This window comes from Symphodus melops (assembly GCF_947650265.1).
Source record: "Symphodus melops genome assembly, chromosome: 17".
In the NCBI taxonomy this organism is placed as follows: domain Eukaryota; kingdom Metazoa; phylum Chordata; class Actinopteri; order Labriformes; family Labridae; genus Symphodus; species Symphodus melops.
The window spans coordinates 16,363,874-16,386,504 of record NC_136707.1 but is presented as its reverse complement, the minus strand read 5'-3'; the positions used below and the strand labels follow the sequence as shown (position 1 = coordinate 16,386,504).

The window sequence follows — 22,631 nt, the reverse complement described above, 5'->3', positions numbered from 1 at the left end:
TGCACTGGTGTTGAAGCTGATTGCTGAGTCTCTGTTTGATCTTCGGCCTTAATATTAGGTGGCCCTTATGTGCTCTCAGGAGTCCAAATCAAAAGAAAAAAAAAAGAAAAAAATGAAAAAAATACAATCTTCGCCAGGGAATCTCAGCCCTCTGAGATTGTAGGTGTCCTCTATAGGATGAAAATGAGGAGAAAGGGGTTTTCTACTGGATGATGATGAGGGAGAGTGTTCTCTCCGAGTGGCGTGGGCGATGGTTCAGAAAAAAGAGAAGCAGTGATCCTCAGCAGGGTGTGTCCAGGGGAGGGTGTTCTGGTTCGGCTGTTTTTATGTGTAATTCCCTGCTTCTCTTGCAGTCTCCTTCTGTGCCTCTGCTGCAATGTTCTTCTTTTATGCCTCCTCCTGGCAGGCAGAGCGCGCTGCTGATTGGCTAATTGTGCAGGGAGGTACTACATGGCAGCCATTGCAATGCGCTCTTCTCCCATTATCCCCTTCAGGAGAGATCACCAAGAGCACCCCCCCCCTCCTCCTCCTCCTTCTCCTCCTTCCCCACCACCCTCCCCTCTTCCATCCCTGCCCTTCCATCCCTCCACTCCCTTTTTCTCACTGCCCTTCCTTTCTTCCTGCCCCCCCTCCTCTTCACACACACATGCAGAGCAGAGTGAATAGGGCTCCACCTGCACTTTCAGAACAGATGGGTGCAGCAGAAGACAGCAGACTTGTCTCTCCAGTTCCCCACACTTTGCACTCACTTCCCTCTAAGCACAGCCCTTTCTTTTCTCACGTTTTTACTCCATTCAGGCCTGTTAAAAACATTGCGAACAATTTCACTCATCAAGCCTTTGTCTATGCACATCAATGAGTGAAGACCGTCAGACTTTTTAAATGCACATTCTCCGCTGAGAATAGCAGAATAAGAGCAATGGAGAAAAGCCCACAAATATGCAATAATGGAGCGTGGATTGTAGCTTAAACAAAGCATTAAGTCCATAATAATGAGAGGATGGTTTCTGGACCTCTCATGTGAGGCAGATGGCTAGCTATAGGGTCAGGTGCAGACATGAGAATAACAAATTAGATATCCCCTGAATAATTCCATGTCAATACGGTTCAAAGTTGAGAAAGGTGTGGCTCTAGCTCTTATCAGGCTCTGCTTCTCTTCTACCTGCTTTTTTTTTTTTTTTTTTTTTGACAGAAATGGGGCCAGCAGTGATTTTTTTTTTTTGTCTTACTTTTATGGCATCCCTGTTTCCTCTTCCTGAAGAGTTCTCATCCCTCTCTGCCCACCTCCTGCTGTTCACCACTGTGTCTAGCTGTGTGGTGAGTGCTCACTGAGACATGCTGTTTGGGCTCATCTATAATGCATCCCCCTGCCCCGGGACATCATGTGTGACAAATGACCTATTTCTGCGCAGACCCCCATAGGGCCTTGACCTGGGGGGTTGGATGTGCGTGCAAGTGTACATAAATCAGTGTATGTTTGTTTATTTGTGTATAAGTCTAGTGTTGCTGTTCATTTGAAGGGGTGAGAGAGCCAAGGGAGGTGATGCTTTGTGTAGAATTAAAAGTCTGCTGTGTGTGTTTTTGATCAGTCGGTGACAAGTCGCCACGCCACTTCTCTTGCAACAACAATCATTTTCTCTGCTTTGCTCTCCCTAGCTGACCTTGAGGAGTCCTCAGACATCCCTGGCTGTAAGGACTGCTGCTGCACGCAGGAGATTGTTTGCGTTATTGACACTGACCACCTACCTTTCAGCATACTGTGAATAGAAGCCTGCAAGCACGAAGCAGATAAGGAGAAACCGCAGGAAACGCGTTCCTTGTTTTCTCGTATTTCTGTCATTGTTTCTCTCACCTACCAGTCCATCCTTCCCTGTCACTTTTACACCCCCCCCCTCTCTTCTGTCATTGTCCTGCAGCTCTCTTCCAGTCAGATTTTCAACATGGACCCTGTCTGATATTTTACATAATTGCCTTACATAAGTAGCAAGCTTGGCTCAGAGCTTGGATGATATTAGTGGAGATGAATATTGCATGAGGAAAGCACTCGTTAAGCGTTAATAAGAGGATAGAGATGGAGCCCCACTGTCAGTCTTTCTTAACCCCGCCCCCTCCGCTCTGTCAAGCAGTGACTCAACTCGGCCCGGATGCGTTGGAGCCTTTGAGTCAGTTTGTAAGAGAGGGAGGAAGAGTGTTTTTTTTTTTTTCCGTGTGTGTCTGTGTGTGTGTGTGTGTGTGTTTCAGCCGTTTTGTATGGCCGTCTAAGAGAAGGCGAGATTCAGTCATTAGGTGCTTGTGTTTTTTCCGTCTTTGTTTGCTGAATAATAGTGGCTCTTGTAATACAAAGGCACCCAGGTCTGTCAACTGACTGCAGCCCCACTTACAGTTCACACTTAATGTGAATAAACGGGCTTAATTGTGGCCTCTCATTAGAGCCCTGGTTGGTAGCACGGCAGCAGAATTCTCCCTGTGGGTAAGAGGGCATTTGAAGCGCCTATTGTACATTACTGAATCAAAGGATCAAGCATTGGTTTGGCTTAAAAGGCTTTTTGTTATTCTTCTGATTATTGTCTTATTGTGAAGTCTTCCTCCACTAGTGCCAATTAGGAGTCTGATTGCAGTGGCGTCTTTGTTTTTGGCCTATCATGGAATGCTCCTCGGTGCCAGAAGGATGAACTCGTCACATTTATAAATATGAGTTTACTGATTTTGAAGTTCACGAGGCCACACAGGGAGCATATTTAGCACTGCTATCATAGAAAGCACAGCATACGAGGCAGATAAAACACCCATTCTCTATGATTCAAATTAAGTTTAGTTCATATATCTTCATGCCAGTAGCACGTGAATTAGTAAATGCATCATAATTGAATTCCGAATAGAAGGCAGATAATGATTCTTCACTCTGTATATCGCAAAACCCCTTAAGGTCTGAATTTCTTGGCCTCGCTCGTCCTGTTTCTTAAGTCTATCATTCTGTAGTATTACGTCAAAATGAATGCCTGTTGCCATTGCCCTGCGGTAAGGTAGTGGCCTTGTGTGTGTGTGTGTGTGTGTGTGTGTGTGAGCGAGAGAAGGAGGGGAGGGAGAGCGAGCGAGCGAGCGAGCAAGCGAGTGACACTATGACAGTGTATCTGGGGGATGGGGAAGATGATTCAGCCTCAGGTCTGCTTAATTCAGTGGTCTCTCTCTTCCAAGCCTGGGTCTTGGCATTTCAGGGAGCTGTGGCAGCAGCAGTAAAGCACTTATTGCTTTTAGGAAAAGATCCCAAATTAAATTAGCCTCTTTTTTAAAAGGACATTTGTTGATCGTGGCATCTGGCCTAATTCAGCCCTGTATGTATTATTTGGCGAATTTCTTGTAGACTCCCTCCTGGATTCACTTCTTTTTCTGTGTCTCTCGCCTCTCTTTCTCTCGATATCTTTCTCTCCCTCTGTCTGTCTGGATTTGTTGTCTCTGGGCTATTATTAGAGTAGACAGGCTGGTGGGAGGAGGTCTCTGAAGTAGACGCTCTTGTCATCTTTTTATTTATGGATTATATTCCGCTTTCCATGTGCCTGTTTAATTCTCTGTGAACAGTTATCTGTGTTAGCGTGCATGGAGTCAGTGCACTATGAGATCTGTTGATGCGTTGAGGTCATTTTATTTTGTGTTTTCTTGTCTTACCACAAAAGGAAAAGACACACTGAGCCACACATGAATTCATTTTTCTCAAAATGTGATGTGTCAGCACTGTATGCTCATGAATGTCATGTGGACTAAAGATTGGTCCAAGAAGGACTCACCTCCTTTTAAGAGACCACACTCTCCTCCAAACCTTTTTAGATATAAAGCCGTAGTTATTAATCTTTCATTTTGTCCTGTCTGAGTTGGTATCTGGGGAGAAACCTTAAATACACAAAGCTCTTAGACATTCTCTTTGTTTTTCTCTCGCTCCTTTTTTCTCCTGCGCTCTCTCTCTCTCTCACTCTCTCTCACTCTCTCTCTCTCTATGTGACATGAACAAAAAAAACACACAAGTGACAGACATAAAACAAATAGACGAGGTGTAAGTATGCCTGCTCCTGTTAAGCCGAGCTGTTTTTAGCTTTCCTGAACTGCCTGACTTTTAATAAACGATAAATAATATAAAGCACATGCCGCGCCTCAACCTGAAACATACTCATTGTGCTTTCATGTAGAGTGTGTTCTGTATTTACTTGACAGGGAGAGAGGAGATTATTTGATACAGGCCCAAATGGAATAGGATAATGTCCCCTAAAAAAAACTCACTGGTTTGGCTATTGCACTCTATTCGTCCCCTCCATCTTCATCCTTCCACCTCTCCTCTTTCAATCTCTTGCTCTCACTCCCTGTAGTCCAGCTCTCCTCCCTCATGGCCCTCCCCAGTTTCAGTAATAGGAGACTTGAAATCAATAGCACATTAGTCTGGCCGGAAACTCATGTGGAATTAAATATGAATGACTGAGATTGCAGCTCTACCTGCTACTCAGAGAGTTGCATGATGGCTCCTGGGGAAGTGTTTCTGTTTTTTTTCTTCAATCCTCCTATAAGTAAACAGGCAGGCAGTTTTGTGCTGTTTTAGTGCTTACCGGACCTCTTTGCTCTACCTTTGTTTTGTCCGAGAGCAGCGTTTACAGTGCCGTGGACTCTGATAGGAGTGGCCGAGGTTGTTATTCGTCCTTGGCAGTGACCGATGGCCGGTCCGATTGTATAATTTGATAGAGCAAATGGGCTCGTGGAAAGCACAAAGCCGCGACAGCTCAGGAGGCAAGAAGAATCAACTGGCCACACCCATCCTCCGAACACAGCAGCACTATTTGAATATGAAAGAGCACTCTGGTTATTATCAGATTGCATCTTACTTTTTTTTTCTTTTTCTCCAGTATTTCCTCCAAATACGATATGTGCATTTGCTTTCATTAAGTCATTAGGTTTGCTGCTCTGCACATTCAGTCTGAAACTTTTTACATGCAAATGTGTTGCTTGGTAGTCCTTTAATTTTCTGCTTCACTGTGTAAAGTGGAGAAATGTCTTCTTACATGCTGTTTGGCTTAAAAGCATAATTTGCAAGGTGGTTGGAGAGTGCTTGCCGGTGGGAGGATCGTAATATGAGACAAAAAGCCACTGGCGTTTGCTTCTGGGAATTGGTAGAGGCTTGGGCAGCAGTAAACTAATACACATAGATGATGTAGAGGTAGATGTATTTGCGAGCTATATTTCATCCCATTAGAGATGAAACGGTTTGTGACAGATGGAGTGATATTGTTCCCCTATACAGCCCATGAGTATGGCGCCTCCTGCTCTCCCTCCCTGACAGATGTAGGGGGAGGACCACAGTGCACTCTTCTTTCTTTCGATTGATTTGGGTGCTTGAACCCTTAGGGACTGGAGGATGGTGGTGGGATGGGGGTGGTGGTAATTGTGATGGGGGGTGTAGATGTTTCCTGCAGCACAGAACCTGTAAAAAAAAAAAAAAAAGTCTGAGGCAAGTGCTGCTAAGAAGTCTTAAACATATTAAATGCATATATCTGCATATATTCAAGCACAGTAATGGCACTGTACTCTGTGCACTGACTGCATGGAGCGGAGCTGGAAGGGAATATTTCCATAAATCTTGGTTAGTGAGTGACAGCATAGGAGGCAGTCATGCATGTAATGTAGGCAGAGGAGAAAGTGTGGCTGTGCACACTGGTGGTAGAGACATAAATGTTGCTGTGCAAGATATTTCCAATTGATTCCTTACAGTTTATTAGTGAATATATGCAAAGAGCTGAAACACATTTCTCCTCTGTGTGATTAGCTCGATATATCTATTTGTGGCTGGAGGAGAGGTGAATACTGAAATGTTGTAGCGCTGTGTGTTTGTAGCAATTAAGCAGATTTTTAAGTGATTGAGCCGTGATTACCGTAAGTCCCCCCAAAACCCCGACAGTAGAATCAACATTAGGAGTCTTAGCAGCTGTCTTGTAGCAGATGTGTCCTGTTGCTGTTCCCCTCTCTCGCTGTCCCTGGAGGGGAAAGGTCAGGACAGGGGTGGAGGTTAAAGCAGAGAATCTCCTGAAGATGCTACATGTTGATGCTTTGAGAGAAAGAGACAAATGAGCATCTGCCTGCCCCTTGTATGTGACACCACCACAGGATGGAGAGTAGAATTAGCATTATTGATTACAATATTCAGTCTGGTGTAATTCCTCCATCCTGTTTTGGGATCGGACCTGTGCAATCCTTTCCTTTTTTTTTCTTTTTTTTTTTTTACAATGTATTACTTCAAAAATGTTTTAGAAAAATTATGAGTACGACCAGTTTTATAGTTATTAAAGTTATTGGTTGTGTATAACTACCCATTGTTCAGTTAGTGAGCATTTGTCCTTCTTCTTTAGGAGTTAATATAATTAAAGTTTTTTTTACTGCTGTCTGAGCAATATCCTAAAAGCAGACCCCAGTAAGAAAAGTGGTTAATGATTTTAATAGGACTCCCTGGTGGGGCGGGATAGAGGGGGGACGTGCCCTGGCCACGGGCGCGTGGCGGTGGAGCAGGTGGATGACGAGCAGCTGAGTAGTGGGCTCCGGGGAAAAGGGGGGGGGCTCCATTTTGGAGGACTCTTGGGGTTGAGCGAAAACCCTGAAAAAAGGCAACCCCATCTGGAACTGAGGTGGGGGCTCTGGTGTGAAAGAGATCTAGTGGGTGGTGTCTGACACTCTCTCTTTTGTTCTTTGGTAACGCAGCAGTGATGGTGGTGGTGGTGGTGGGGTTGGGGGGGGGGGGGGCTCTTGCTGCCATGGGGGCTGGGCGCTCAAACAATAGTTCCGATCTAGGAATTGAAAGCCTTCGATGAACAGAAAGGAAGGGAAGGTGCGAGCAGAAGGATAAAGCAGGCGTGGATTCAGCCTCGTAGTAAGCAGGTTTTCCAACAAGGACACTGCAATGTCACACAAACACACAATGTGCTGAAGGAATATCCATCAAAACGATTTATATTAGGGAAGAGATTTAATCAGTTAAGTTCAATTTGATGTGTAAGATGTATTTGCATTTTAATGCCAGGAGGAGACATATATCATATTTCATTAATAAAAAAAATAAAATTATGGAAAGCACCATTGCACAATAAATTTGAATTTGCTGCACATGAGGGCGGCAAAGAAAGAAAGATTAATTTTTGCATTGTGATAGAAGCGTGCTGGTGTAGGGTGGAGGTGGATTCATTTATTTTCATTAGCAGCATTCATGGAGCAGACTCATGCCTTCTGTGAGCTCTTATACTACTTCCACTGCTGCTCTACACATAAACATACATCCCAGAGACGTCTGTCCTTGCTCGGAAACAGCCAAGCCTCTGCCATGCAAGGTTAATTTTTACCTTCGTCTCGCCTCTCCCATCTCGCCTATACAATACAAGCCATTCATCAGCCATCTCACAGAGGACAACCCAAGTACCTGCAGCAGCTCTCCGTGGTGCTGAATGAGTCGACTGTGGGGTAGAAGGAATGAGGGGGGGGGGGGTTGCAGCAGTGAGCATTGCTATATGAAAACAAGGGGGTATGGAGGGTGGCTTCGACGTGTCACTACAACAAACTGGCAAGTCTTCCATTGGTGGGAAGAGTCACTGACAATGTCACTCTTTCTTGGCTTATACAGAAAGAAAAGGTCTTATCAGATATTCAGTTACATGCATATTTGTTTAACTGTCTTAAATAATCTGTTACAACCTTTCAAGGCGATTTATACAGATTTGCAAAATATGTTTTCATCAATTGACTTTGTAATACAACTCTCAGTTGCTGTAGGCCAGTAAACAAAGCTGTAGCTTTCCCCATCTCATTTTAGAGGTCAAATTTGAGGACTGAATCTTAAACAATCACTGATGAGGCATGACTTTCTTTTTCAACCATGGTGAACAGCCCCACCTGCTGCTCAACTCTCTTTACAACAGGCTTTGTTGCTTTGCAGACCTGTAGTGCATGTGTCCTCTAGATGTTGCTATTGTAAATTTGCTCCATTTAATTACAGTAGATTTGACTGCAATTTGAATTTAAGTTAGGGGGAGAAATATTAATTATTGTGATATTCAGAAAGGACATTTAATAACACTTTGTCATTTACGAGTGTCTACGCCGTCAAAGTGAAACAAAAAACAGCTGAAGCTTTACTGTCATAATATGCTGACCCACTTCCTAAATTTAGTACAGAATTGAAACCAGAGAGACCTTTACCAAGGTGGATATGAGTCATTAACTGAACTCTCTAAACCGGTCAGGTGAGATCTCAGCATGCACAGATGGTGGCTATAGCCACCGAATACAAGCTCGTTGCACTACTGGAAGAGGAATTGTAAGACCGGAAATGAAATGTCAGCCACGTCTCTACCTAATACTAATACATTAGTGCGCTTATTTGAGATTGCTAGATCTCTATACAAAGAGGTGGAGAAATGAGTTTTTTATATATATGTAATATTTCACACATCGCATAACGGAGCGGAGGATTTGTAATGTAATTTATTGTGTTTTATTTTGAAACTTCACCGGATGTTCTTCATGTTTCACGTTGCACTTGACACCGGCGTCTGTTCAGCTCCCAGCCGCTAGGAGGAACAAGGAGGGAGCCGTGCCCGGACCGAAGCGTGGAGAAGGAAGCGGCGTTAGGGGAGTCTCTGCATCCCAAACACACAAGAAGACGGCACATAACCGAAGCAAAAGACCTGAGAAATGGTTTCAGTTTGACTCCGAAGAGCTTTTTTTACATGGGGGACAGGACATGGCATCCACAGCAAGCGAGAGGAGGGCGTTTGCTCATAAAATTAACCGGTGAGACTTTGACAGAAGTTTTCTGTTTTACAGCCACAGTTGTGCGTGAGTGACCTGCTGGACACATAGCCATCATGCTAGGATTTGTAAGACATCATTACACATTAACCAGGCAGTATAAGCACTGAGGAACATTTCTAGAAATTAAAAAAAAATATATTTTATTACTCTTCCACCATCACAATTTTTGTTTCATTCTTTAAGGAGTTTATTATCTTGTGTCTTTCGTTTTCGTAGCATCGTAAGCCCATTGTCATAACCAAATGATTGAGCTACTTCAGGATAAAGCTGTCAAGCTGAGGACTGGTGTAAAGACTCGGATGTGTTATTTGGGTGTATTAAACGTTGGAAACGTCTTGGGAAAATTCACAATGCGGTAATGTGTCTTATTAGTGAGGCGTTTTAGTGCTTGTATCGTGTGAACGCCTTGCAGCATTGTTGTAGCAACCTGTTTCCACATGTTGTAAACTGGTTTTCCCTCTTCTTAAAAAAAAAAGCAACTCTTTATTTGTGCTGCATCGACTTCTATGCAAATCAAGTGTCTTATTATGCTAATGATATTAATCACACTATGAGAAATGCAAAATGCATGTTTTGGTTCTTTGACTAACATGCAATGACGTGTGTGTGTGTGTGTGTGTGGATTGAAGCTAAGTAGCTCCTTTTTGGCCACTTTTTTTTTTTTTTTAATAAATGGGACTTGTACAAACTTTGATTTTTTTTTTTTTTTGTAACTTGCTTTATAGTTTGTTTGTTTTTTCACCTCATCTTTCAGTTTTTACAGGAGATCTTGCAGACACTGTAGCTTTTCCAAGAGCCAGTTACAAAAGAAAACAACAACAAAAAACCCAACAGGATGACAGATTATTATCTTGAAGGTTAACTTCTTCTCAGTCCAGTTCAACCTTGGAGAAGTCTTGTGTTTACTTTGGTCGTAACACATTTTTTAGAGCAGGCCCCCCCGTCACAACTTTAAGTCATTTCATTTTAAGTGTTGGATTGGAGGTCAGCTGTCATTTCCTGCGTGCCTTTTTGATTGTTAATATATCATGCAGGAGTATGTGCGTTTAAAAAAAAAAAAATCATCACACTGCATTCCCCAAGTCCTGTCGTCCTCTCCTTAGACCATTGTTTGGTGCCGGATGCAGGAAAGGGTGGGAAGGGGTGTTCTGGCCATTGCCTTTACAGCCGATAGCTTTCCTTTTTCCTGTTTTAATTTGAGGTGCAAAGAGCTGCAGGAACTCTTTCCTCATCTTCTGAGGATGAAGCCATTGTAAAATGTAATTTTTTTTTGAAAAAAGAGAGAGTTTTTTCAAACGGTTCAGCTAAAGTTCTAAAAGTCTGGCTCCATGTTGGAGACAGGAATTGTGGTCGTCGGTGTTCTCTCGGCTTCGATGGAATGAAGGATTACACCAGCGCTGTGTAATCGTGAGGGGCCACCATTGTAAATGTTGAAGCCGTTACAGCTGTATATATGAGGAAAGGAGTTATGTTGTGGTTGTAGAGCAGCAGCTGCTCGCTGTCTCTGTGAGAGGATTGGAGTTTTTTTGTTTTTTTTTCTCCCCTCCTCACACTTTGTCTCTCTTTTCGCCTCCCATTTTGCCGTTAGTACATAAACTCTGAGGACAGAGCTCTGGCTCTGTGCCCGCTCCTAGGAGCCGGCCCGCCATCTCTCTGAGAGATCCGGCGCAGTCCCAGTTCAGAACAGCTGCTGGCTTTAAGCATCGACTGGTACAAGAAACATAAAACCCCCAAAATGAAGCGGTTGGCCTCGTAAGTGACGCTACACTTCTGTATTCGATTTTTAAACACACAAAAAAAACGGAAAACAAACTTCACAGTGAGGGACGCCATTCGTCCATGAAACTTCTCAAGTGTTGTGAAGTCACCCACTACTACCGATGACACCACAATGAAGCCACCCATCAAACCAATCTCTTTGCTTCTTAACTTGTCTGTAAAGCTTTCCTTGTGTCCTCTTGTTTCGGGTCTTTTCTCAGGACGGTGGCTGCAGAAGTCAGAAAACAAGTATCCAGAGACTATGGCTCTCCACAGCTGAACAAGAAAAGACCACACCACCCGGTGAGTCCCACTCTTTAAAAAAAACAACAAAAAAAAGACGATATGAAGTTGGCTAAATCAGCAGATGATTGATGGAACTTGTGAATTTATTTTTTAGATAGACGGAAAGCACATGGGTGTCGTTTTACCGTGACATCCATGTGCTCTCTGTCACCCGTGTTGTTTGGCTACTTCAGTAAAGACGCTCAGCAACAAAAAAAAAAATCCAATAAGGGGTCCTTTATATACTCTGTGAAGAAGAAACCCCTGAGCAACAGGAAATCAGGCAAATGAGACGAGCAGCATGGGGGTCTAGATTAATAGTGCCGTGACCATTTATGAAAATCTCATTTATACAGACCCTGTAGTGATAGGGGCCGTGTCTGGCTCTTGTTATTATTAAACAAAGAAGGAGACGATTGTATCAAGCAAAGCATCGAATGCTACGCTGTGAACGAACACGCACCTCATTCTAGAGTTTATTAAAGTCAGGATGAATATTATGTTCACAAACATCATCCCCTCTCTGACGTCTTCTGTCTGCTCTTCCTAACTGCTCCCTGTCCCCTCTCCTGAGTCCTCGGTGATCGGATCAGGAGCCTTTCCTGACACGGCTGCGTCTTTAGTCACTCTGTCACATGTGATTGTCGATTGGCAGTTGCCCCTGACGGAGGTGGTGGAGCCGGTGGACTTCGAGGAGTACGTGAGCAGCCATGCGCCCGCCGTGGAGCCCGGCCCTCTCAGGCAGCTCGTGGAGTTCCCGCAGGACGACCTTGAGCTTCTGCACCAGGACAAAGAGTGCGTTACGCTGGAGCCGCCGCTGCCCGAAGAGGAGGAGTGAGTCAAGCTGCTCATAGACAACAACATAACACGCACGCACACACACACACACACACACACACACACACACACATCCAGCCGCGTTATGTTACTGTAAAAACAACAAAGGAAAGAAGATGGACACAGACACAAACAAAGCCTTTGTCTTTGTGACGCTGAACGTACCAGATGTATGCGTTGCTAAATTATTCATAAGTCATATGTTTTTCTGTAGCTCCCTGGACTCCAGAGTGAGAGACGCCCTCGCCGTCTACACCGACGACTGGCTCATTATTCAAAGAAAGTAAGTTGTGTCCGTTTGAGGAATCGGCAGAAAGAGCCCCACGTGCATTTGTCATTTAGACTGACACAGTGAGCTCCTGCCTTTATCCTGTTCACCGTCATCACGGTTGACAGTTAAATGACCCACATGACGTGTTCAATATCCCCTCTAGATACCAGCGCTACAGCACCACATCCACCCCCCACAACTCTGAGCGACAGAGAGAGAAGCAGCGAGGGCTCGTCAAACAGACCTTTGAACTGGACGAGGCTGCCGCTGCTGAGCGGCAGGACGAGCAGGTAAAGCCGACGGTGGCGTTCAAAAGCAGGGGTGACGTCTCACATTTATCCATGTAACGTACATACAGTTTCGCTACTGTCGGCCTTAAGGTTTATCAATAATGTCTGCGGATAAAGCAGCTCTCTTACTTTGTTAGGGAGGGCATCAGTTGGATTCCTCTTAGAGCGCTCATCATGCAGAGATGAGTAATGTTTAAGTGGATATATCAAATCCATTATCCATTACACAGTCTCCACGTGGATCATACTTAATGGCATATTCAGCATATTGTTTCGTCTTATGTTTCTAAATCATCTTCAGTGAGCACTTAAAGGTGACATGTTTCCTTGGAGGAAATAAAAACATACAATCTCACTCGCCTCACTCTTTTGGGCCTCAGGATGACGCGAAGCGGCGGTCCGTCAGTCTGGATGAGACACCGAGGGGAAGCTGGGCCTCCAGCATCTTCGACCTGAAGAACTCCTCCCCAGACGCTCTCCTGCCGTCCGTGCTGGAGCGCACTGCCGCGGAGGAAATGGACCACCGCAACACCGAGGCCCGCCTGCAGGGGCGCCACAGCGACCTGCTGGGCCTGTACCCTCCCCCTGACGAGGTTTGAATTCCAGCCCGTTTTGTTCAGTGAAGTAAACGTCGGATCTGTGTCGCAAAAAAAAGCGCAAACAAGGGGATTTTCTCACTCTTCTTTTAGACGCGACTTTGACAGCGAGAGCCTCCAATCAATCAATCAATCAATCAATCAATCAATCAAAGTTTATTTCCATAGCACATTTAAAACAACCCTGGTTGACCAAAGTGTTGTACAGGCAGAAATCACACCATAAAAAAAAAACAGTAAAAACAATTAAAATAGGAGAATGAAATAAAAAGATGTCAAGCTCAGCTCCCACATTTCCACCTTCACTAAGTTCATTCCAAGTCTCTTAGATAGCATCCATTATTCCACCATTGCGTCTGTTAATTGCATCTCAGTCCGTCCCAGAGATGCATAGAAAGATGTAGAAGGAATGCTTTCCTCTGAAGTGCCAGGGGATTGGGCTGATAAAGTCCGTACCAGCTACCACATTAGCACTCTATAAGTTCAAAAAAAGAAAATACACTGAGTAAAAATGTTTGTACCTGATCATTTGACCTGTTGAATCAAGGAGGGAGGAAATATCAAATAAACACCTGAGATCCAGCTGCAGCATTTTAGAACGACCTCCTCAATAAATGCGTAGCCAATGAAGTGTTTTTCAACTGTAATTAACTGACTTCCTGACACGCGAGAAAGCACATTATGTTTGCAAATCTTGAAACTTAACTACAAACTGGATTTCCACATGTAAGCTGCTCAAATGAACCGAATGAGCGAAAACAAATCTGATGGGAACGAGTCTCCAGCACCAGCGGCGCAGACTGATGGCAACTTTAGTTCAGAGCTCAAACCTTAACAAAGCCAGCAGTGAAACCCAAACATGTGTTCAGCTCAGTAACATTATTGACAGTTCCCGTAAAGTGAATGTCCATAAAGGGTGGTCCAGCTGCCGAGCTGTTTGCTCTCCTCTCCTCCGCGCTCTTTATTTCTTGCTCCGTCCGTCTTTAGAAACTGTGTACACACGGTCGCTTCCTCTTCTCTCGATGTTTCCATGACATCTGTGCAAATGTTGTGCTGTAAGGGTGTTTGTTTTGTACATGGCTTTGTTGTGTGTGTGTGTGTGTGTGTGTGGCAGGATGAGGCAGTGGAGAGATGCTCTGTGATTGAAGTGCCCAAAGAACACTGTGGCCAAAGGATAATGGTCAAGTGTCTGTCTTTGAAGTGAGTTTAGAACAAGCATTTGTATGTAACATTCAACATCTATGTTTCCATGTCGGGGTGCATACTAGCAAATACCCATAATGCTCTCTGTGTGTTTCAGGTTCGAAATAGAGATTGAGCCCATATTTGGAACACTTGCCCTGTATGATGTCAAAGAAAAGAAAAAGGTATTTTATTTGTTCCATGTTTTCTTTTTCTTTTTTTTGTAGGGTCACATAAGTTTCCTTCTTCTCACTTTAGCTCTCTATAGTTACGTAATGCTGAGTTCATGCTTAACTAATTGAATTTCCCTTGTCTCAGAAAGCTTTTAGTGGTCTTGCCGTTTAGATCATTGAGTCCAAACTGAATTCAAATCCCTCGATGTGCATTTCCATGATCATGTTTCCTTCCCCTCCCTCCGATGTTTCCCGGTTATCTCATTCTTCCCTCCTACAGATTTCGGAGAACTTCTACTTCGACCTGAACTCGGATCAGATGAAAGGGCTGCTTAAACCTCATACGCCTCACACAGCCATCTCCACGCTCGCCCGCTCTGCCATCTTCTCCATCACGTACCCCTCCGCAGACATCTTCTTGGTCATTAAGGTACAGCGTAAACATGGTGTCGTGTAATGTTTTCTCATCAGCTTAAAGGAGCATTCACCTCATTATTCATTATTTTAAAAGCAAATCAAACCTTCATTGAGTTTCAATTAAACCTGGGCGATATTTGTATTTTTTGTTACAATAAATCAAAAATATTTGATAAAAGTTTGATAGAATTTAACCTGTAATTACACCGTCCAATCACTGGGAAACAGGGGCCACCCGACATTAAAGAGAAGAAGAAAAAAGACGTCGAACAGCCAATCATGTCGCAGGGATAGAGGTAGACGGGCTTACAGACGTTCAGAGCGAAACAAAAACACAGCCGGAAATTAGCGATAACGACACAGAAGAAAGCGCAGAGCCTGCCAGCTCAAAGCACGGAGAAAACATCATCGATAAGACGAGAAAGGACGGAAAGGAAAACTCCAACCTTTGGAGTTTGGAGACATTTTGGATATTTAGTCTGACAAAAACGTGCTAACGTCGCTGAAGACTAGTGCAGCTAAATGTGAAACACTACAGACCGTTCACAGTTTGACACAATGTGACCAGTTACAAACACGCTGAAGGACACAAACCAGTGTTAATGTGGAGTGTAATGTAAATAATATGAACAGGGTATGGTGTGGACCTTCAGTAGGTTAAGTGTTACTAGCCAGGCAAGCCAGCAGCTCACTGTCATATCAGCATTTCCAGCTCCGTGCACTGAGCCTATGATGGTTAAATTACAGTTTGACAATAAATAATAATTAAACATTTGGTTTCTTCTACATAAACTCAGGAGCAAAAATCTGCTTTTAGGTTTGAAATAATCAATGATTTAACATTTATCGTGATAATTATTGCTATCGCCTGATATGTCATTTTTTGTGATATTTTTAGTCAAACATGCATTATTGAATACTTTATTTTTTCAGCTTGAGAAAGTCATGCAGCAAGGAGACATTGGAGAATGCTGTGAGCCCTACATGGTGATGAAAGAGTCTGATTCCTCCAAGGTAACGGATCCAAAAATGGTTCAGCTGTTGCAACACGCACATTTACTGTCTAGTCATCGTCATTACTCAATCTGTCTGGAAAGCTTGCAATATTTGCCCTTCATTGGGTTCAGCTCAGCACACATTCGAAGAGTGTATTTATCTTGAAACTTATGTAATCCTATCTGGTCAACTTTCTGTCCCGCTCCAGCACAAAGAGAAGTTGGAGAAGCTGCGTCTACAGGCAGAGCAGTCGTGCAATCGTCTTGGACGTTTTCGTATGCCCTTTGCCTGGACGGCCATTCACCTTCTTAACATTGTCAGCAGCGTGGGAGGTCTGGACCGCTCGGACCCCGACTCCGACTCTGGTACTGAAAATGAATCCAGTGTGAAACATGCACAAAGAAATAACAGCAAATAAAAAAAAATCCTGCCTTAACGTAGATTTTGTTTTTGTTTCGTCCGTTAAGAGCGCAAAGGTCACGGAACATGGAACGAGAGAAAGAAAAAGGGGTTCGAGCGGATGAGCGTCGGGGATGACATGTGCAACTTTGCAACTTTCCGTCCCGCAACGTTGACCGTCACCAACTTCTTTAAACAGGTCAGAATCTTTTGAAGCTGCGGTGCGGAGGATTTCTACTGCTGTGATGTTGTCGCAGCCGTCTTGTCTCTGTGTCATGATGGCAGAAGTGACTTCCAGTTGAACCCACCATGCTGAGGGTTGTTAGCTGCAACCGGATGAAGACATGAACCAAAACTGGCCCTCGCAAACACTACTTTGATTTCTTCTGTGCAATTTATAGAAACTCATTTAGCTTTCAGGGTTTCTCCCTGTGATTCTGACCAACCGTGTAAAAGAACTTTTGTTTATTAGTAGGGATGAACTGAAAAGTAGAACCCAGCTAACCAAGAATTAAACTACGAGGCCGTTACACTTATCACACATGCAATCTCCCTGGACATTACCCACCCACTCAATCGCTACTTCCTACCCTCTAGTCGGAGGTACCGTACTATAAAATGCAATGAATTCCGCTACTTCACTGTCATTACTCTTTGAATTTTAGAAGTACTGTAAATTCCGTACTATTGAGCGCACCTGGATATAAGCCGCACCGGCTAAAAATAAGTAAATAAATGTATTTGTACATATATAAGCCGCACTTGATTATAAGCCGCAGGTGTCCACGCTATAACAAGAGCTATTTACACAGACGTAGGCTACCGGTAACATCCGCAAATACTGTAGCGTCCGTACGGACGTTAAAGGACGACGAGAGCGTTCAAATAATAACTTTTAATAACCCGATCACTGTCGGCCGTGACCACGCCGTTTACAGCAGAGAGCAACACATCACTTGCCAAAACAATCCAACTCTCTCCCCCAGCGTTCTCTCATACAGCCACTCAACACGTTCTCGCTGGTGCATTCACTGACTCTCCACATAATCGGAATTATGAACACATTATCAACTACTGACTTTACAACATGAACCGTTACAATACGAAGCCTAGCCGACGGTGTCTGTAACACGGCTGATGAAAAAGATGACCGTAATATATTTCACAAGAAAAAGTCCATCCATTCACTGCCTCAGAATGACTTCATTACTCACTTCCTCAGTCTCTGTTGTCGCTGTCAGTGTCATCTTAACGTGCAGCAGCTCTGTTAGCTTCTTTGACAGCCAGCTCGATCGCCTTTAACTTGAAAGCTGCATCATATGTATTTCTCCGTGTGTTTTCCATGATGAGGGTGCGTGCATGAAGCGCAAAATGACTGATATTAAGATCCGACATGACGAAGTCAAATGTTTTTGCGGCAGAAGCTCATTGTCCCCCATAAACAATCCATGCATTAGCCGCACCGGAGTAGAAGCCGCAGTGCTCGAAGTGTGAGAAAAAAGTAGCGGCTTATAGTCATTCATTCCGTTGTCATTAGTAGTAATTATTTCCTATCTGTGTTTTTGAAGGAGGGGGACAGACTGAGTGATGAGGACCTCTATAAGTTTCTGGCGGATATGCGCAGACCGTCCTCTGTTCTGCGACGACTAAGGCCTGTCACAGGTAATCCGGACACGCCAACAAAGTCCACATGTTCACATGACATTGGAAAGAGGTTTTGATGTTTGTGTGGGATTTGTGATTGACAGTTTGTTTTTGTTTGTTTTTTCCCTCCTCGTGTCTCTCAGCCCAGTTGAAAATTGACATCTCTCCAGCTCCCGACTCGCCTCACTACTGTTTGTCACCTGAGCTGCTTCATGTGAAGCCTTACCCTGACCTGCGTGTTCGACCCACCAAAGACGTGCTGGAGTTCCCTGCTCGCTACGTATACACACCTCACACCACCTACAGGTGTGTGTTCACTTCACACACACACACTTTCACTGCACGCCTGGTTTTCTGTTTGTCATTTGCGGCAAAGCCAAAATTTCGCTGCTTTTTCTGCTTCGTTCTGGTCCGAAGGAAATAAACGACAGTCGGTTCTGAGTTAAAACACTATTTTATTAATATCATTATATTTTCAAATATATAAATAACAAATTGTCATAACATTTCTTGTTCAGGATAGCATACAAAGAGTGCATGGACAAACATAACTTGACAGTTTTTGTCAGTGACCAAGTGAGCAAAGGCGAATGAAAGAACTGTTGTCCTTCTTGTTGTGAGAGTCACAACAAGTGCACAATCTAGAGTGCTAATTTATGACAATTGAAATGATTCATAGGCAATAGTAAAATATCATCGACCTCTTCCAGAAAAAGAAGGGAGTGTAGTGTGGATCAGGGTTGGAGCTGAACACCGTGAGCGGGCCTTTGTTTTGAAGTGAAGGGTGAATGTTGCAGAATGATCAGTGACTACTTGAATCCCGGTGTTCTGCTTGTTCTGCTCTGACGTTATGAGCAGAACCGAGTGGTCCTGCATGCTCATTGGCCACAGGGCTCCGCCTCCTCCTCGTGTCAGGGTGGTTGTCAGTGTTTGTAGTCTGTTGAAATGACTCGGCTAACTGTCACTTGGGAGTAGCATAGTACAGATTAATGTCTCAATTAGAGCAGGTCTACCTGCTGAAGGGCTTTAAACTGCTGGTGTCTTGTGGTCAAAGGAGTGGTTGTAAATAGTCTTACTGCCAACAGCTTTATGGAATAATCACATTTTATTCTTCACAATAAAAGTATTTCGTTTAAATTTATCTTAATTGCTTTTATTGTGAAACAGCTATGTCAGGAAATGTTTTTTTTTTGTTGTTGTTGTTTTGTTTTTGTTTTTTTTTGTTTTTTTATTGGCAGCACCTTAACCTAACTCAGACATTTGAAATAAAAGCACAGGAGAGAAATGAAAGTTAAATCTTCAGATTCAGTTAGAAGCTCGGATGTATTGAGAACTGAACACACAGCGACTCATCAAAAAAACCATCTTACCTAATGAAACACACCACCCAGCAGAAACCTTCATGGCTGTGACTCCTCATTTCAGCTCTTTTACTTTAAAAACAATGTGATGATGACCTTTCCTTAAGTTGAGGCTTAGTGCAGCCATAAATAATAAGTAACTAAAACAAATTTTTTTTCTGTTTTTGAGCAAGACAAAAAGCATGTCACAAGTTTTTTTAAGAGCCTCTCGGGAAAAAAAGGAGTGACTGATTCTTAAATCCTTCAGTCAAAGTGGCAGGTAGGCGAAGAACCAACCCCGGTGATGATACAGAGTTAAAATGTAGATTGCTGATCCGGTCAAATTCTTTGTAGGCTGGGAATCCCAGGCTGAATATTAAACCTGCACGTCCCTCTGAAAAGGGGAAAATCTAACTGTTAACACATTGAAGAGTTGAACCTTGGATGACTTTGTTTCAGAGAAGTGACTCACCACCTGAAGCAGTTTGGAGAGCTTCTCATCCTGCGTCTCGATGATCTCTTTTTGAAACTCTGTGAAATGTTGTAAGCCTCTCAAGACATCGCTCAGCTCCTGTGCTCTCCCCTAAAGACAGAAAGTCAACTCTGTGTAAGAGCTCAGTGACCAGGGGTGCCAAGTTCAAAGTTGGAAACTTTTTATGGGACTAAAAAGTCAACTTTATTAACTTTACATACATTAAACAATTAAACAACTTTATTTAAGTTCCCTGTTCAGGGAACTTAAATAAAGATGAAGAAAATGTATTTTAGCATAATCTTGACTAAAACAACCAGATTTCATGCAGGTACACTTGAATATGCTGTTCCTCAATCACATGCACAGAGCACACTGCTTCCTACAGGGCTGCTGAGGCCACGCCCCCTACATGCACTGTGCACTTCTCACACTTTTAGCCCAGAGCACAAGACGACAGATCCCACACATTTTAAAAATGCAGTCTCTGTTTAAATATGTTTTATTGTATTATTCTGCATGGATGTCTGCTTAGGACAAAACACATTTATGCTTGGATATGATACAGCTGTTTTCCATAATTCTCATGGAAAGTTTCCAAAAATTCCCGAGCTAAGCTTATGAAAAATTTCTGGAAATTTACCCGAAATGTTCCACCCCTTTGCTTTCAGTGACTGCTATTTAAATATGGTGAGTGATCAAGTGTCTTTGCGTTCATCAATCAATCTTTTTTGTAAAGCGCCAATTCATAAAAAGTCATCTGGAGACACTTTTCAAAAAGTAGGTGAGATGCTTTAAAGTCAGCAGGCTGCTGTGACTGACATCATTTATTCTTCCTGCAGGTTCAAACTAAAGAGAGATCATTCATCTTTTCTGATACCTGCAGCTCTTTGACGTTGGTCAGTGCTGAGTTCACCATGTGCCCCTCCAACTTCTCTACTTTGGTCCTCAGCTCCGCCTCTTCCTGCTCCATGTCAGCCAGCCAGTCGTTAGTCTTCTTGGCCTCAGCTTGTTGCTTGGCCATCTGGGCCTGTCAAAAGAGCATCTGCCCTTATTATCGTCTTCCTCCACAAAGATCCCAGTGCAGCTGGCAGCTGCCTGCTCCACAGTGCACGACACAGCTTTCTAAGGACACGCTCACTTTCTTATCTCAGATGGAAGAATGAAAGACCGAGATTCATCCCTACACATCGTAAAAAATAAAAGTGAAAGAATCCGCGGGTGATGACAATCAGAAGAGATGGGTGACATGCCCAAGCACAGACTGTTACATACTGTATATGTCGAAGCTGAAACTGTTAAGGCCTTGTTGTGTTGTTCATCATTTCTTCACATCAGCAAAGAGCTGCTTGTTGTGTCTGTTTGGACATTTTTTATTCTCCCAAGAGCTGATGTATATCAACGTCTACTCTGATGGGGTTTTAGATGCTCAGATCTGCACATTGTTCTGTTCTGTTCATACAGTCTGATTTGTATTTCCCAGAAGTAGTCTCTCTTGTAACAAAAGCACAAGGGGAATGGATTGTTTGCATGTTTCTGCGTCTTACCTGTAGCAGCTGTATCACCTCCTTCATCTGCTTGTCCACCTCTGCAGCCTGCTCGGTCTGCCTCCCCAGCTTTTTCAGAGTCCGCTTGTGGCTTTTCATTTTCTGGCCGATTTTTTCGATTTTGGCTTCTGTGGTTTCATAAACGTACTGCAGGGATTCGCCGAACTGTATGACGCCAAACATGAGTACTTCGACTTCTCCCTGTGGTGCGGCCGTACCGTCCACCTTTTCGGTCTTCGGGAGCGGAGCTGCGTGCGCTGTCCTCGAAGCCAAACAAAGCAAGCACAGACCCAAGATCACCTTCATCATACCAGTCGCTTAATAAACACACTTTAGTCCAGTTGTCTGTTTCCAAAGTTCAGCTCAAGTCAGAGTAAAAAAAATTTCAAAAAAAAAGAAGAAGTAAGTAAAACCATCAAATCATAATGCTCAAAATCTCTCACAGCTGTGGCATCTTCAGAATGAACCATGAGGATGATGAGTATTGAGGGCGGACAGACCGCCTTATATCTGATATGTACATGTAACACCTTGGTAAAACATTAGCTCAGCAGTGGTTCGATCACTGGTCTTGTCCATAGCGTTGATCTCCGTGACCTTACCTTGAAGTTTAACCCCTGAGGGACACGTTTTTGTCATTGAGGTCACAAACTAATGTGACACGCATGACGGTGTATGCAGCACATTTTATACCGACCGCGCACGAGCAGCATCACAAACATGTGAAGCACGGTATTTTAAAAACAGCGACGTGAAGATCAGCTGTTACAAGAGATGACCAAACGTTACCTCCAGTGTTTGCCTTGGAAAAGAGTTAATGTGACCAATCGGATTCAGAGCTGGAACGCACTCGGCCAATGTGCACACATGGTGCTCTTTATCTGCTTTTTTTTTTTTTAACCTCTCCTATCTTTGGCTGTAATATGGTTTGGTAGGATGTCAAGAGTGATCGATGATAGGTGAACTGTGATGTTGCTCATAATGTTGAGCAACTGTGCTGCGAAACACTCACTTCTAAAAGCTGTATATTACATTCCAGGCATGAACAAATGTTGTCCACTCTTCTCTCTTTTCAGGAACCTGCTCTATGTTTACCCTCAAAGTCTGAACTTCAGCAGTCGTCAGGGCTCAGTGAGGAACATTGCTGTGAAGGTTCAATTCATGGCAGGAGAGGATCCGAGTCAAGCTTTGCCAGTGAGTCTCAGCGGAAGGACAATGAAGTGACGTGACGGCGTTGTTCTCAGGAAAATGAACCTTCCAGACGCAGAGAGCTGCTCGAGGCTCTGAAATACAATATGATGTCTTCTTGGAAGAGTGAACTACTTCAAAGGGATTAGTTTGTACTCCAGAGGGAGGGGAGGTCGAGTTACTGTGAGGGCGCTACAGGAGAGCTCTTCGGTTCAAACATGCTTTCACACTTGCAGAAAATTCCAGAAGGAGCTGCATGTGTGTATGGTTGAGTTTCTCCAGGTCAGGGAAATCTCAGCTGCAGTCCTGACTATGTAGATATTTTCCAGAGTGCATATGTTAAAACGACTTCAGAGTGTTACTCCAACCAAAATCTACCCCTTGAGCTCCAGCCACTCATGCCCTTA

The 22,631-nt window shown here is 43.6% G+C and overlaps 1 protein-coding gene and 1 long non-coding RNA gene across 4 annotated transcripts in view; one reads left to right on the top strand and one right to left on the bottom strand.

Moving 5' to 3' along the window:
• The first annotated feature begins 8,639 nt into the window (after positions 1-8,639).
• dock6 (dedicator of cytokinesis 6) overlaps positions 8,640-22,631 on the top strand; it is a 34,417-nt gene continuing 20,425 nt past the window's right edge. For all 3 annotated transcript variants that reach the window (XM_079365926.1, XM_079365925.1, XM_079365924.1), the window contains exons 1-15: positions 8,640-8,808; positions 10,809-10,890; positions 11,528-11,706; positions 11,924-11,992; positions 12,144-12,270; positions 12,651-12,863; positions 13,981-14,066; positions 14,167-14,233; positions 14,502-14,651; positions 15,572-15,652; positions 15,843-15,999; positions 16,102-16,232; positions 17,602-17,695; positions 17,821-17,983; positions 22,113-22,230. In XM_079365926.1, the coding sequence (XP_079222052.1) occupies positions 8,759-8,808; positions 10,809-10,890; positions 11,528-11,706; positions 11,924-11,992; positions 12,144-12,270; positions 12,651-12,863; positions 13,981-14,066; positions 14,167-14,233; positions 14,502-14,651; positions 15,572-15,652; positions 15,843-15,999; positions 16,102-16,232; positions 17,602-17,695; positions 17,821-17,983; positions 22,113-22,230 (1,767 nt within the window). In that variant the 5' untranslated portion in view covers positions 8,640-8,758. The remainder of the gene's footprint in view (positions 8,809-10,808; positions 10,891-11,527; positions 11,707-11,923; positions 11,993-12,143; positions 12,271-12,650; positions 12,864-13,980; positions 14,067-14,166; positions 14,234-14,501; positions 14,652-15,571; positions 15,653-15,842; positions 16,000-16,101; positions 16,233-17,601; positions 17,696-17,820; positions 17,984-22,112; positions 22,231-22,631) is intronic.
• LOC306838009 lies at positions 18,113-19,892 on the bottom strand. Its single transcript, XR_013781021.1, has 2 exons — positions 19,490-19,892; positions 18,113-19,411 (listed from the first exon to the last, which is right to left on the bottom strand). It is a non-coding gene; the product is annotated as an uncharacterized lncRNA (long non-coding RNA).